The following is a 16955-nucleotide window of genomic DNA, read 5'->3' on the forward strand; positions in this document are numbered from 1 at the left end:
TAATTAGTAGCTTTTATTATTACATATGTTTTTAAAGGAAAAATAAAAGAAGAAAACTTTGGAAGTGAGCATTCAGTCCTGCTTATGAGAGGTAAGATGCTTTTCTTTTCTTTTTTTTTTTCAGAGTCGTCTCAAATATCACCAAACCTAGATATTATGAAGGAGAAAGAAACTAAGGGATTTTTTAGTTTTTTTCAACGCAGCAAGAAAAGGCGTGAGCAAGTAAGTATTTTCTTACGTAGCACTGCCTGAGATCATCCAGGTCTTTAAAAATATCTGCCCGTTTTATCTTGGACACTGCCTTTGTTGCTTTACTAGACTGCCAGTGCTCCTGCAACGCCTCTAATCAATAAGCACCGCCCAACTTTTGTGAGGTCGAGCACCGTCTCCAGGCCGTATGTGTCCAACACCCTGCCTTCGGATGCACCCAAGAAGAGGCGGGCCCCGCTGCCACCCATGCTCACATCGCAGGTTGCACCCCAGGACCTTGAGCAGCCCCAGGACAAGGCAGGCTCTTCTGTCGTGAAGTCTGCAGGTGTGGAGGAAGCTGATGAGGTAGGCCCTGTTGTTTTGTTTGTATGTTTTTAGGATGCAGGGGATTATCTGTTTTTCCTTTGACCTCACTTGTCTTTTTCTGCACAGACTCTGAAGAAAGTAGCAGCTGTAATTAATGATTATGTAGTAAAATGAACAACATTAGCGCTAGAAAGAGATTATGTGTAGCTCTGCCATACAGTGAAGAATAAGCAGCTTCAGAAGCTTTTATTTTTAGGCAAGTAAATGGTCTATAAATCTAGTCTTTGTTTACTAAAGCCCAACAGGGGCCCTTGCGTGGTACACTTGAATACTCACTTTCAGACATTCACTCTCTTTAAACAATAGGGCAGTCTTTATGTTATGTTCATGGGGTCCTTCTCCCTGCACGTATCTTCTTGTCATGCCTCTGAGATTCTCTGGGGAAATCTTGGCATCTCCCTGGTATATTGATAGTCTGTTTTTCAAATGAGCTTTTTAATGAAATAGTACTGTCATTCCCGTGTGTGCTCCTGTGTTAGCTAATCTCCTCCTTGCTGGGACAGACTGCCCAACAACCACAGTGTGCATGAGGAGAGGTTCATTTTGGCTCACAGTTTGAGAGGTCAGTCCATGTTCCCCTGGCTCGAGGGCGGGGCAGCATGCAGGCAGGCAAGGCAACAAAGGCAGGCTCACTGCACAGAGGCACAAAGCAGAGTGAAGGAAGGGACAGGAAAGAGAGAGACTCTTCCAGGCCACAAACTCATGACCCAAGCCTCCCGAGCAGAACCCGCCTCGTAACAGCAAGTCAGGGGGCCTTCCCATTAAATGGGGACCTTCCCAGTAGCTCAGTTGCTTAAATAAAGCAATCAGGATGCTGTGGTTTGATCCCCAGGTCCTCAAGCCTTACCAGACCTGCCCTGAAGGCATCCTGAGCAGATAGAGAGACACACACACTTCTGAACTTAGCAGCAAGTCAGCCATTGAGCCATAAGTAGACCAGTCCAATACTGATTGGCCATGCTGTGATCCATTCATGTCCGAAATAGTAAGACACTGTGGGGACCAGCGAGATAGCTCAGTGATCCAAAGCAGCTGCTTAGGCAAGCTTAGGCAAGTTCAGGGACTGTGGTTCGATCCCTGGCACCACATGCCATGTCATCCCTGCCCCAGGGTGGGCTGAGCTGGTCACAAAGAAAAAAAAGAAAAAGGCACTGGGGTATATCCAGATATAAACCATAATAGCTCCCGTGCTAGGTTCCAAGAATTGTTCGAAGTATACCTTTTCTTCCAAGTTTTGTTAATTATTTCTTGCCTTTAATCTGAACATATCGTTTCACAGGAATCCAATTACAAACTATTTTTTCCCTATCTAGACAATCTATACATCCGTTTAATTTATGTAGAATGTGAATGAGTTTTTATGTAAATGTGATTGTGAGACCATATATTCTGTTGCTGTGTGTAAGAGAGAATGACTTACATGACTTTGAAAACAAATTTTATTTTGAGGTGCTTAAAACAGTGGGGACATTTCTTGTCTCTAACTGGAGGATTCTGTTTCTGTCTTGGAAGTTTAATGCGTTCAGCAGTCAAGCTTACAAACAGCTCCCAAACCTAAAATATGTTTGTGTGTTCTTTAATTTAAAAAAAAAAAAAAAAAATATATATATATATATATATATATATATATATATATATTTTCTGTAGTTTTTAAATGTGGCTTATCAGTTATCATATGTGCCTTTAGAAAGCAGCAATTTGATTAGAAATGAATTTTTAAAATGCTTACCCTAAGTAGTTTCTTGAAAAAAAAATCACCTGTTCAACTGTCTTCTTTCTATTAAGATTTTGTTGTACAATTTAGTGTTTGTAGCATAAAATCCCGTTTTACATCTTATAAATGAGGACGATTGCTTCTAGTGATGGAAGCATCCAGTCTTCTGGGTAGCTGCTTGTTATTAGAGAAAGCTCTAGAGGCAGAGAGGGGCGACTCTGGAGGTCACCCTTAGAATACATGCAGGAGCAGCGCTGTGGTCAGGAGACGCAGGAGTGGAAGGACAGCAGCAGGCCTGGGTGTGGGCAAGAAGCAGACTGAAACCGAGCCAGAGAAACGGGCCAGGGCAGGCCCCAAAGGCTGCATGTCGTACTCGCATACCCTCTCCCTTCCTCATAGTAAACACTGGCATCTTTAGGGTTGTTTTAGATTTTTGATTAGCACTAAAGTACATGATAAGAGTATATAAATGATCACACTACTCTCCAGTAGCTCCCAAAGTATTTTTACTTTGGTATGGAAGTATTTTTAGCCCCACTCACGCGTCTTTATTATAGCTGTCCTCATTCAATCTGTTCCAGTAAACTTCCTTTGTACTTGGACCCCCAAGAGGTCCAGCTTGTCTTTCTGCAAAAAGTCAGCATCTTAAAATTCAGCTTCTAGTGACCTCACTGAAAGCGCTGTCTTTTGATTCTCACCCTGTGCTCCCTGAGTAGTTGGTGCTCCTCTGTTAAGTAATCTTTTTCTTTTTTTTTAGTATGTTGCCTTTGGCAAACTACATGTCTTTATATAATTTTCTAATTATTTTTTCTTCTGATCTGGACATCTGGATCGTCCTTTGATGTATTGTTCAGCAGGTCCCAGAATTATTTATTTTTTGTTACGGAAGCCAAAGAACCATTTTTTTATTCATTACAAAAATTTCCTCCTAATTAAGCTGTGGTTGTATTTGTCAGGGTGAGTGTACACACAAGCACACACATGAGCTTGTGACTTCCTGCGGGTCTTAGCATATTGCGTTGGTGGCCATATTTGATGTGATTCATTAGCTTTTAGTCTTGATTTTTCTCACTTCTTGGTCTTGATATTCTTACATCTCAACCCTGTTGTATTTTTCTTGCTCTACCCTTTCTCCATTTTTTAAGTGGAGGAACTAGAACCCATGATCTTATTTATATTTACTGCACTCTTTAAGAAAGGATGTCTATTTTTTGGTTGATTTCTTGATTATGAATCCCAGCTATAGTGATCTGAATAATGTCCCATAAGGGCTGTGCCCTTGTCCCAGTTCCCAATACCTATAGTTAATGTGATTTTTTTAGAAATAGATTTTATAGATGTAGTTAAGGATCCCTAGAAGAGAACTCGGCTTGGGGTTGAGCCCAAATCCTATGACCAGCATCCTTATGAGAAGAGGAAACACAGGCCTGGAGGCCTGGAGGCACTGGCCAGGTGAAGGTGAAGGCATGGACATGTTCCGCTGCTGAGCCAGGGAGTGCTGGGAGCCCACCAAAGCCCAGAGAGGTCGCGGCATACTACCTAGTGCATTTGGGGGGAGAAGGCTGCCGATGCCTTCCTAGCATGCTTCTGGACTTCAGAGCCATGGAGCAGTAACTTCTGTTGTTGAAGTCATGCAAACATGGTAATTTGTTGTAACAAGCCCAGGATTCTCATATGTTAATTTTGTAATTCCCATCCTAATGCACTTCTTGTTGCAGTTTGAATTCTTGGCTCCTTAGTGACTCATCGCTACCTGGAAATCAGGAAATTTGTGAACCTAGTTCATTTTTTCCTCCCTGAGAAGCTTTGCTAATTTTTTTTTCTTGCTTTTCCTTTGACCACTTTTTTCTTATTTTTTTTCACATCTGCTTAGTAACCAGTTCTTCCCACAGCCTCACTTCCTTGTGTCTTCCATTCCTTCCTGCAGAAATCCGGGCCAGACTAAGGAGAGAACGAGTACTCAACTTGTCTTCAGCGTGCTCTGAGTGTGGCAAACTGCCATGTTTATATTTCTTAATTATTACTTCTCAATTCAGAAACTTTAGTTAGCTGTAATTTTCTAGATCTTAAGTTCCTCTTCAGACTATTATAATTTTACTTTCAAATTTCAATTCCGCTTCAATTTTAGGATGCCTTTACCTGTGGAAGATTTGCCTTATTGTGGAATGACTCGACCCTCTCCTCCATCTCTACCTGTGCATTCTGTTGGCTCGTTCTTTTACTTCTTAAAGGAGAATTTTCTCCAGAATGTAGCACAGAATAAGCTTTCCTTTCTCTGAAGTTACATCTCCCGGACTTTTCCTGTGTACTCTTTTGGCCTCATAGATGCCAGGCGTTCTCGTCTTGGGTCGGCGAATAGCATTAAGTCTGGAGGAGACAAAGCCAGAGAAACAGTTAAGTACACATGTGCCCTGCACAGCTTTTAGCAATGTTTTTCTTAAGCTTTTATAGAAAAGGCAGAGTTAGGAAAAGTAATAGGGAAAACTGGATCAGAAAACAAAACTTTACAGTACATTACATGATGAATATAGGTACAGTTAATGTTCAAATTCATTTGTTTATATGTACATATTCAGGAAATTTAGCAAAACTTATCAGTGTATGGGAAAATTGTCCATGTTTCACTGCTTATCTGTTTTAAATTTAAACTCAAAATACCATTATCACATTAAACATTTTAAATCCTTTAACAGTTTTGTTTTGAACTTGAAACATTAATAAGCCTCTGCCTTAATGATTTAATGCAATAATGTGCTGTGAAAAATATAACTGGAAGAAAAAAAAAATACATGGCCAAATCGGTTCCAAGTACAGGAAGCATTTGGGGGGCGTTTATCCTTTTATTTTTGTCCATGCTGCACAATAAACCACAAGGGGGCGCTGTCTAACAGAAGTACAGCATTCAAATTTTGCCTTTAAAGCATCCTTCAGTAAACAAAAAGAAAATATTAGAAACAACCACATGCTATTAGAAATAGCAAATACTTGTTTTGCTTGTGTGATGTGATAGAAAACATAGCTAGAGAGATAATATCAGTAGTGCATGACAAAGTGATACAGTTTTATTCATTTTGGGCTTTTAAATTTCATGTTCTTTAAAGCAGTTACAAAACTATGTTTGCCTTAGTTAAGGCTTGCTGATTAACTTATCTGTTTCTTGGAAAACACTTTGCCAAACCACATCTCTTACACCTCTTGGCTGCCCACATTTAATAATTTGCCTCATTCCTCTAAGATACTTCTTAGTATTGGCAAATGAAAATATGTGGATAGTGGTTTTGGAGCTTGTACAGAAATTAGTCACATAACAGGCTGTTGATTTTTCTGACTTGATTTTGGCAGCTGATTGTGGCATGTCCAAGCAGGATCCATCAAGGATCTAAGTTACTACAATAATTCTTCCTAACCTTTCTTGCAAAACTCCTGCATCTAAAATTTTCCCCATCAAGAATATGTTTTATAGAACACACATGTCACTATTAGTGCTCCACTGTCTTTTTCATGTTCCTGAATGTTTTTGTACTGTCACATAATTTGAGGCCTCATGTTATTCCCCTATGAAAGTAAAACATCTTTTACCAAAATACACATTTGAAAAGAAGAGTTTCCTGTTAAGAAATTTCTGACTGTTCTTCCTGGACTTTTTAAAGCATTTTGTGAGTATGTTTCAGATGATTATAATGCCATTCATGCAGCAAGACGTAGTTGACTCCTGCTGTTATTATTTGAACCATATTGCCTGCAATGTTGTATAAAATATATGTAGATACATAGAATAAAATTATCATTTATGAAACAGGAAATCAGAGACACAGGGATATTGCCTTAAATTGAAAGTGACTTGAATTCTGGCAATAAAAGCAAGTTTAAAAATTTAGTTTCGCTACCACCAAATTTACTTGCTATGAAGAACACATTAAATAAAATCAATGGCCAAATGATGTCCTAATCTTACTGATAAATTATCCTCTAAAGTCTGTTTGACAATTGAAGAAGAGGTTAAAGAGTTATAAAGTTGTACGTGATCTTGAACCATAGAATTCACATAACCTTGGTGAGATATTTCCATTCAGCGTATATGATATAACTTTGCTAATTAGAGTTATGAATCCCTACAGCCGCAAGCAGGTTTTCTCTGGCTGCCGAGGTAACACCATTTACTTGGGGTGTTGGACTGAGGCTGGTAACGCAGTAGGCAGTCGGGGCATTTCATTTGGTCTCATTTTGCATTTTTCTGCAAACACTCAAAGATTGAGAAATTGAAATGTTTTGCCAGCCAGCATTATGCAAGTGAAATCTAATACCTACAGTATTAGTCTTCAGTAGCTGACTTATTTTTCCTTAATGTTTATCCATCTTTTACCCCAGTTTTTTCTTTTTCGTAGGCACCATAATTGACAAGTAGATTAGATAGTCATATATTTATGAAGTAAATAGGCATATCTTTGTTCTTATTTTACTCAGTGAATTTTTATATTAATCACTTTATAGAATAATTAAGGTCATATTCCTCTGTTATAATGTTTACTAAATATACCTCCTTTAGTTTTTATGTCCAGGTTATCACACAGGTCTTTTATTTTTCCTTTACTCTCTTATATTTATTATATAGGAAGCAGACCACACACATAATTCTACATTTGCCTGGTAACAGTGGTTACCTGGCATTTTCAGTTTACAAGTACAGATTACAGCTACAGATTTTTCATTCCAAAAATATGAGTGGTTTCACTCAATAGGGAAATGTACCAGCATAATAGAGTCTTTCCCAGATATAATGTGTGCTTTTTCACTGTAATTTTCATTAGATTCATTTCAAAGGTCATAATTACAAAAGAATGGTAGTAGCAAATGCTTATATATTAATCAATATTCCAGACAAAATTCTAAGAACATTATTCACTTAATTCTTGAAAAAACTCTACCACTACTCTTCAGGTTTCTGCCAGTTTTGCTTCTAACCTAAAAGTACAGAACTATGCTTATTATATTTGTTAAGATTTAAAGAAAACTATAATTTTTCAACACTAGGTCATTTGTGGAGTTAGTGTGGATTTCTCTCCCTTCCGTATTAGTATGCAAAACATTGTGTCTGAGGTTGCACGCTGAGTTCACAAAGGAGCACTGAAAACTGTCAGTGTCAGGAGGCAGCCTTTGCCAGTCCTCATAGCGTAGTGTCCACTCGGTTGTCTGCTGTGGTGGTCCCTGGGAGGTTTGTCTTTCTGTCATAACCAGCACTTGTTAGCAGCCGGCAGGGCACAACTGAGAGGAGAAGCAGCTCTCTTCTGCAGCCAGGATGATAAGCCCGTGGCACGGGGAGAATGGGTGGGGAGGCTCTTGGCTAAAGCCGCGATGTCTTCCCTGGGATGAACTGAATTGCTCCCAGTGTAGTGTGTCCCCTCTGCTGGTGCTTCACTCTGGTGGAGGCCTTAGGCTTAGCATGCCTGCAGGAATTGCCTGTTCTCCTAATCAGACGCTTCTGTGCTAATCGCTGTGGTCACAGAGAGCAGGACTCATCACCTCTGCCTTCTTGCAGACCTGCCCATTGCCCAGCTCCCTCGTGATGCATCCCTGTGTTATCCAAAAGAAAGACTAACGATGTAGGCCCTCATGTTGGAGATTAAAAGGAAAGTACAATAAGCTGGGATTAACCACTCATAAGACATTTTTAAAGGAATTTAAGGTTTATGAATTGAAAGCATAGATTGCTTTACGAAAAGAGATGTAAAAATCTTTCAAGAGCATAATGCAGGTGGAGATATACATTGCATGGGTAAGAGTTGGAAGGATCTATTTTGGTAGGATGAACTTTGGCTTGAGCTGAGATAATTGTCTTGGATTCTACTATTAAGCTTATTAGGTTTTGTCTTTGGCATTTTTAAAAATTTTTATTTTTCCATAATTTTATTGAGAAACAAATAGCAATGAGACAGTTTCAAACCAAATTGGTAGGACAGTTTCAATAATTAGCACATTGCATACATTCTTCCTAGTGGTTAATTGCTGTACAAGATGCGGACATGATATCCTATCTACAAACACCATTAGAACAAATCCCTCTATTCATTAAGAGAATGTAACTATATACCTACCCTAACCACTTTGAATACACAGATACAAAATGGACATTCATCTGTATACCCTTTTTTTGTTAAGTTCCATCATTTAAATATTATAGGTATGTAAACTCAGCAAAATATTCTAAAAGAGTCCAGTAGCCCATAATAGTATTGGGTCTTCCGCTTGACTGGCAATGTGTGAAATTGTTGACCTGAGTCCCCCACAGCTCAACATAACAACATGGCTTTACTTCTTATACTTTGTTTTTATACTTTTCTGCTGGATGGTTAAGACCAAGATAAAGCAGGACCTATGCAACAAGAGTTGTAGCTTTTAGGTCTGATAAGGTCAGTGAAATCCCCTCAGGATTTATCCTGAGATCCTGTACCTCAGATTGTAGATCCTTTGGCAGTGTCTGCCATGTGGATGAGTCACGGCCATGTCTTTGGCATTTTTTTTAAATCATCTTTTTCATTGAACTTCCCTCTGTTGCTTGGTTTATCCTTTGTAGAATAAGGTTTTATAATAAATTTCCCAAAATCCTTTCTGTTGCAGTATTGTAAGTTTTTAGCTTTTTGTTGCCTCCTAAAATTAGCTTTTAACAGGTGAAAGTGCTCAGTTTGGAGCTTTGTCCGGTCGTATTCAGTGATACCTCTCACTCCTCCAAGGATTTCTAAAACATCAAGCTCAACAACAGTGCAAAACACTGAGTAACTGACACCCCTCTTGCTGAATTCCTGACCGTAGCATAAAAGCCAACAGAAGTACATGGGCATCAGAAAGAAAAAAAAAGAGAGCAAGCAAGAGATAGAAGACTTCATTTGATAAAGCTGTGCTCAGGTGAATAGGTTTGTTAATTAGAAGATATAAAAGTTTTTGTTGACCAGTAATGAATTTTAAACTATACAGCTTTCATAAAGCGGTCACGTAGCAAGTTTGGCCACTTAGAATCCTGTAAAGAGGCTTTACTTCGGTTAATGTGCCAGAAGGCCCTGTTTAATGGTGGTGGAAGTATCTAGAACACCTGAAGGTAAATTCAGCTTTAATCCCACTGCTTTCCTTCGTAGTATTTCTTTCAGCAGATTGGTAGCAGAATAGCTAACCATTTACCAACAGTGAAATTAAGGGCTCTTGGCTCTGATAGTACTGTTCACTTCCCTAATTACAGCTGTGTATGTGGCACCCGACAAGCCACTGCCGTCTCTTATACCCCTTCCCTTTGATGTGGTCTGATCTCTTGGTGTGTCACTTGATCTTGACAAGCTAAGAATTTCAGTGCTATCAATGAAAAGTCATAAAAGAGGTTTATAGGAAGAGAATAATAAAATAGGATAAAGAGGCCCTACATTTTCAGGAGTTAGGACAAAGCATCACCCAAAGAAGAAGTCAGTAGAGAACAGAGGTTCAGGATATCAGAAATAAGCTTTCCATGCCTGGCCAACAGATAGCATTTTATTTTAAGACCCAGTAGCGCCTTAAAAACCTGCATGTACACTTTCATCCAATAGAAAGGAAAATCCATGTGCATGTATCTGCATGTATGTACAGAAGGGCAGACACCAAAGCTTCTACGAGGGGACATGCTTGTTGGAGTTTATGGATTTTTCTCCTTTTTTCAACAATTTATACATTATTTATATCATATTCATTCATATGTACCTTCATAATTTGCGTACTTTGTCAATTTTATACTTCATACTTTTCAAAATTTTCAGTACTGATTGAACTCAGGGCCTCACATATGCTGGGCAAGCATTCTACCACTGAGCTAAATCCCTAGCTAGGATCTTGCTAAGTTGCCCAGGTTGGCCTTGAACTCTCAATCCTCCTTTCAGCCTACAAAGTACCCAGGCTTATAGGTGTGTACCACAGTACCCAGAAATACCTCATACTTTATAGCATAAGGGACTGGTAAATACTATTTAAGAAGATTGACTTGCTTAAGTTCTAAAACTATTTTAGACTTTGCATGAAAAGTCCAAAGAGTTCAAACTTTACCCTCATTTAAGTGGGAAGTTCAACATAATAAATTTGTGTAAACAAATGTCAATCAGTAGATATTTATTAGTATTCCATAGTATTTGTTGGGAATGTTCAGGTTGGAGTTAGATATCATGAATCTGTCATTTAAGAAGAAAAACATGAATTTTAAGATAAATTTAAGGGATTAGGATCCCTCCACTAACCTTGCCCTTTCCCACAGGTGCAAATCATTATCAACAGACCATTAGAATATTTTGCTGAGTTAACACACCTATAATATTCGAATGATGGAACTATAAACAAAAAAGGGGATACAAATGAATGTTCATTTTGTATCTGTGTATTCAAAATGGTTAGGATAGATATATAGTTACATTCTCTTAATGAATAGAGGGATTTGTTGTAATAGTGTTTGTAAATAGGATATCATGTCTGCATCTTATACAGCAAATAACCACTAGGAAGAATGTATGCAATGTGTTAATTATTGAAACTGTCCTACCAATTTGATTTGAAACTGTCTCATTGCTATTTGTCTCTCAATAAAATTATGGAAAAAAAAACAAAACCCAGAACATCCAAAAGCTTTCAGTAGAAACCATTAAGAACATCACTAAACCAGAGCTACTGGGTTTGTATCTTAGTTTCATTTTTCCCTTTTTGTTCTCATTTAATTCCTTTAGGATATATTACTTTCAACTATCCACATCTTATAATTCAACGATAATTAATAAGTGATTTAAGAACCAGTGTAGAGTAAATCTATTGAATTTCATTCAGTTCCACTTTCTTTGTAAAATGTAGTTTCCTTTTGAACCAGTGGATTGTGACCTAGATGTGAATTCTGGGGGATTAACTGTCTGCCACGGCTCTCTACCTGACCTTGCTGTCACTTTCTTTTGTTAGTTATCCTGGCTTTCTGTGTGGCTGTTTCCCTTCGCAGCCCATGAAGTGTGGTGAGGTATGTTCCTGTCACAGCTCCGCATTCACTAATGGCCACAGGCTTATCAGTGGTTTAAACTAAAGTAAATAACTGAGTATCTCTAATGATTAACCAAAGCAGTTTCTGCTAGGAAGTAGAAGCCTGTTTTCTCATTTTGCAAAACCTTCAGACTTAGAAACAATTCAGTCTCATTTAAATTTTTAAAACATAGCCATGATTTGACTAAAGGAAAGGTATCTTGGTGGTAAAGGCTAAAGATAATTATAAGCAGTTATTTTTAATTCTTTGCATTAAACTAACTTGTGAAATATTTGAATTTATTTACCGTAACACATACCCATGTACTAATAACTGGGTTTTCACAAGGTAGTGTTAAATATTTAACTTTATTACAATCCTTCCAGTATGATGAAATGACCCGAGGCGATGTGTGTCGCTTGGGCCGTGGGCAGAGCACGGGAGCTTGGACCTGAGCACGTGGTCTTCCAGGTTGACTGTGACTGTGGTTGATCCCTAAGGGGATTAGTGTCTTATACCCCAAACTGAAGGGTCTAACTCTTAGCAGATAGTGTTGCTTGAGAAACTTGCATCATGACTGCTTTTATCAGGTGGTGGAAATGATGCAAAATTGATGGCATTTAGAAGTGTGGCCTACAGATGAAAATATTTTTATTATATACCTCATGAAAACAATCAGTCAAAGCATAAACCTGGAACTGAGAGGAGAATCAAATGTTGCCTTTTCTGGGCACACTTAGCAATTGGATATTGGTCACCAACTGCATTCTTGCTCATAAGTGAGGTCTCCAACAGCAGTTTTGCTTTAATGGGGCAGGTTCAATAAGAAATAATGTCTATTGATTTGGGTTTTTAGATAAATATTTTGGCAAGTGAAATGATATTTTACACACACACACACACACACACACACACACACATTATGTATTTAGTACAGGGTCTCACTACGTAGATCGGACTCATAGTGATCCTCCTGTTTTCAACCTTTCAAAGTGCTGGGATTACAGGCGTGTGCCACCATGCTCAGTCCCAATCACTGTCTCGTTTTTAATTTTTAAGCCTTCTCCTAACAATCTATTATTATTACATGTATAAGATAACAGGTGAAGCCAGACATGATGGTGCACCTCCATAATCCCAGCTCTTGGGAGGCGGAGACAGGAGGATTGCCATGAGTTCAAGGCTACCTTGAGTTACATAGGTGGGTTCAAGGCCAGCATGACAGAGTGAGACCCTGTCTCAAAAAAAAAAAAAAAAAATAGCAAAAGTTTCAGAACACAGTTCAGTAAAGAGGATACTTAACTACTGTATTCTCAGAACAGTAGTGAAGTAGATTAATTCCTCCCTGAATTTCTTTCTTAGCTGTTTGCCACAGGGAACTCATCTTTGAATTTTTTCAAAGGTCCACTGAGGGCCCACCCCCACTTCTTCTCCCTGTGTTCAATCAGAGCAGGCTTTTCTTAAAACCTCAGCTTTAGATAGCAAGTTCTAGCTGGTCTCTTGCTGGACTGTGGAGAGTTGTGGTGCAGGAGGGCGAGCACGGTGGGCTCAGCCCCTCACTGCTGGCGCAGAGGAAGAAGCTCAGTGTTTGGACTTCTGCAGAGGTCACCTTGCTGCCATCTCATCGCTCTGCCTTGTAAGAGGAGTTAGTGAAGTTCTGCAGCCAGGCACCTGCCCCAGCCCCATGTGGTGACCCGCCTTCCTCTTTGGTGTCTCACACAGTTGGCAGCAGTCGTGATAACAAAATCAGTTTTTTTCTTTTGGGGCAAGTTTCCTTTTTTTCTGCCAGAAATATTAGAAAGTTATGAAACAGTAAATTTGTCAAATTTTTCTTGGTGTGTGGCAAGATATAATGAAAATCTCTGATGAATTTGACTTCCCTAGATGTACTTAGGTTACCTTGTAAAGTTAGATAGCCCAAGCTTTATACAGATTCCTAGGCCAGGCTAATCAAGGTCTCTTATTTACCAAAGAATAAGAGTGCAATATTGAACTCATTTTTCATTTACTCAAGGAGTATTTATTAAGAAACTTCTATGAGCCAGACGTTGTTTTAGAAACACAACCATGGGCAAAAGCCTCTTTCATTTTAGTCATTTCTAATAGGAGCAGACACAAAAATGAGTAAGTAGCCAACCATATACTATATTACAAGGATGTTAAATGTCAGTGATAAAGCTGGGAACAGATGGGAACTGTTGGGAACTGTTGGGTGTCAGGGAGGAGCTCATGGAAATGGTGACCCAGGAAAGAACCAGAAGCAAAGGAGGGCATGAGACGTGGAGTCATCAAAGAAAAAAAAAAGTTCTCATGCCCAGGGCCCAGCGATACAGCCATCCCCATGCAGGATTTCCCCTGATACATGAAGGGGTAGCAAGAAAGCCAGCCAGGCTTCAGCAAGATCAGAGACCTCAGGCCCAGGCCACCAACTCTATAAACATTGAGCTGTTCCTTGCCATGTGGGAAACTGGTGAGGGTTTTGGTGACTTAGACTGTGGCATCGGAGTTGAGCTGAATTGGTGATATCTGGCAGAGCAGAACCAACAGGACGGCCTCAGTGTGGACTGTGAGACAGAGGAGCGGGCAGCCGGGAAGATGGCTAGCTCTCTGCTCTCCCCTGCTCTGAGAGTATGAGTTTGGGAGACGGAACTGGCGTGATCTCAGTTTTAAACATTCTGACATGAAACTGCCTGTAGACCTTCGGTGGAGGTCAGAACGGAGGTCCAGGATGGAGGCATGCGTTCATAAGCATGTAAATAATACTTAAAAACCAGAGAATAGATTAGGCCACTAAGAGAGTGAGCATAGATACTAATGAGACTGTATCCTAGGACTGGGCCCTGAGTGATGCCAGTACTGGTCAAGAGATGAAAGTAATGACCAAAGAAAATTGAGTGGCCTGAGACTCTGAGTCACTAGGCAGGAAGGAACACAGTCTCCTGGAAGCAAGATGAAGACTTTAGAAGGGTGGTTGGCTGTCTTTCCTGCTGCTAGCAGATCACAGAAGTGAGTTCTGAGGAATTGACTGCTGGTGCGTTTGTGGCCAAGATCGTTGTGACTGTGCTAGAAGTTTTAGTAGATTAAAGGTTGGGAAAAGGTACACTGGAGACACTTGATGGGACAAGTGAAATTGGAGGCACAAACTGGGATCCAGAGTCTTGGCCGGGAGGATCGAGAGCCTCCTGAGGTGAACTCGGCCTAGGGTCTGCTGACATTCACCTGCTGTGAGTGGGAACAGGAGCTCTTTGTAGTTGGTGGCATCAAAGGACTTTCCTTCAGTAAACATACTGTGTTTTGAAATGCTTCTCACTGATAAAGTAGGCTTAAGAGAAGGATTGATCATCCCTTCCTTTGCATCCAATAATGTCTCCAGACTTTTCTTTGGAAGTTAGCTTTTAACTTACTCTCTTCCTTCCTAGCCTAGATGTCTAGAAACTGCCTGTATTATATTTTTCCTTATATATCTGTCCCAATGCATGGCTTCTGAAAATTACAGAATGTTTTTGGAATGAATTGCTGTTACATTTTTTAAAATAATTATTGTCATGTTCCATTTTGGTATATGATGTTTGTTGTAAAGTGTAGTGTCTCCTAGGGTTTGCAGTCGGTTTCTGATTAGGGATTGCTTGAGTGTTTTGTTCTCTATAGAGTCCCCGTGAAGCAGGCCGAATGAGGACGGGCTCACTGCCACTCACCACCACATCTGAAGGGAATTTATCTTTGAAAAGGACCAAGCGGAAAGCACCTTCCCCACCCTCCAAAATGCCCCTGACTCAGAGTGATGAGAACGGCCCTGCAACTGGTAGTGTACTTTTCCCATGATACTATGTTTGTATTGTGTTTTGTTTACTGTAGACAGGAGAAATGACACAGGTCATAACTTACATCTTTTTGTTAAGTAATTATACTTAGGCTTTTAAAACCATCCTTTCTTATATTCTAAACTACTTTTTAAAAATCTGTAACAAAATAAAACAATATGGCACAGATTCATTTTTCTAAAATGAGCATATTTTAATTTGGAAGTTTGTCTAGTAAGATTCTGCCCTTCTGGGATTGACCACACTCAGTGAGAATCTAAGTAGAATGTCATTAAAGGGGTGGTTTTTTTTTTTTTTTTTTTTTTTTTGACTGTGGCATTTGTGTTGCTTCCCTTAGCCCTGCAGGCAGTAGACGGAGCTTCCGCAGACAGCGCTTCAGAAGCCACCTCTCCTGAGAGCCTCCCCAGCCCAGGTATGCCGCCACCATTCTACCCCATGTCACTGGTGAGAAAGAGCTATCCTGCCAATTGAGAAATGAATCCAGTTAGAAAGCCCTGTGTATGAAAGAGGTATAGATTCTGTGGTTTCAGTTCCCAATATTTATACGATGAAAGGAATTTTCCTTATTTTTCTCCCCTGCGGATTCAAGATTAGAATGAAGATTATATTTCGGAAATTGTACTTTGAGTACTTTCCCTCTTTTGTCTCCTGCTTGCCTACGCAGTGTCCTGTTGACATTGGTTAACCTCCTTCCTCCCCAAGAGTAATGACATCATCACTAGGAAGCTACCTTGGAGTGTTTAAAGGAAAACTTGCACTAAAATGCAAGCGCAATCTCTTTAGGCAACTGTTGCAAGTATAATTTCAACATATTAGGTATCTTGCTCCAATAATTAGAAATTTGTTACTATGAAAATACTTTTCTAGTATTTAATTCTTCTGAATTCTCCTCAAATAAATGAAAGTCCAGTAAAAATTATATAACTCCTACTGTTTCCAGTGTTTTTCAATTATAGTTGCTTAGTTCTTATATGTACGATAAAATTTTATGTGTAGAGATAGTGCTAGGTATGAATGAATATGATAGACCAATAATGTTGTATTATAATAGTATATCACTGTGCTACTACTTTAGTATGGGCACAACCTGGTAAGTATGAAAATTCTTTAGCGTAACTGCCTAATTCTTAGCATTTATCTGTAAATTTGAATCAAATATATTATTTTCAATTTTTACATGATACTTAGGAGTTTGAAACTAAGAATGTTTTATTTGTGAGATTTAAAATATTACTATGTAACAACTAATGATTTTTCTCAAAATATTATCAGTGATACTATTTTATGCTTTAAAGGAGATATACTGAGTAATGTTAACTCGAAATATGCCATGAAATGAGATTTTCAAATATTTTATAGTGTGCATACCCTTCAGTTTGCTGTCTGTTTTTCTTTTATTCCTCTTTAGCTCTTCCTGTTTAATACATGGATGATTTTGCATTAACAAATCTCCTTTCTTCTGAGATGCTTCTTGGGTTTTTCTTGCCTTAACTTTCCTGTGTAAGTGCTATTTCTACAGATTCTACTTCTTTGGCAGACGGCTGCCTTGGCGCTGGGCTCTTCCATCAGGAACAGTGCACCCCGCCCAAACTGCCTGACGAAACCTCTTTCTCTGAGGGTCGTGGAACCCCCGAGGCGGCTGTAGCATCCTTGACATGTAGGTGTCAGGCCTTTCTGGCTGGTGCTTTGTTTTATGCAAATTAAGACATCATCAAGTTACTGGATAAGCCTGTCTGTAAAAAGTTTCCCAAAGGAATGAGTGTTTCTCTTTTCTCTTAAAATTCTGTCTAAATGCTGTTTTCCTTGACCACATGAATGAATATGACAGTGTAGATTTAAT

At 39.2% G+C, this 16955-nt stretch overlaps 1 protein-coding gene across 1 annotated transcript in view; it reads left to right on the top strand.

Moving 5' to 3' along the window:
- Window positions 1–16955, top strand: part of Cobll1 (cordon-bleu WH2 repeat protein like 1) — a 233097-nt gene that overhangs the window by 195974 nt on the left and 20168 nt on the right. Inside the window, exons 5-9 of the mRNA XM_023713791.1 lie at window positions 125–222; window positions 319–555; window positions 14943–15096; window positions 15453–15527; window positions 16635–16772. Coding sequence (XP_023569559.1) covers window positions 125–222; window positions 319–555; window positions 14943–15096; window positions 15453–15527; window positions 16635–16772 — 702 coding nt within the window. The remainder of the gene's footprint in view (window positions 1–124; window positions 223–318; window positions 556–14942; window positions 15097–15452; window positions 15528–16634; window positions 16773–16955) is intronic.

The sequence above is a fragment of the Octodon degus genome, unplaced genomic scaffold (genome assembly GCF_000260255.1).
Source record: "Octodon degus isolate 3935 unplaced genomic scaffold, OctDeg1.0 scaffold00032, whole genome shotgun sequence".
NCBI classification, from domain to species: Eukaryota; Metazoa; Chordata; class Mammalia; order Rodentia; family Octodontidae; genus Octodon; species Octodon degus.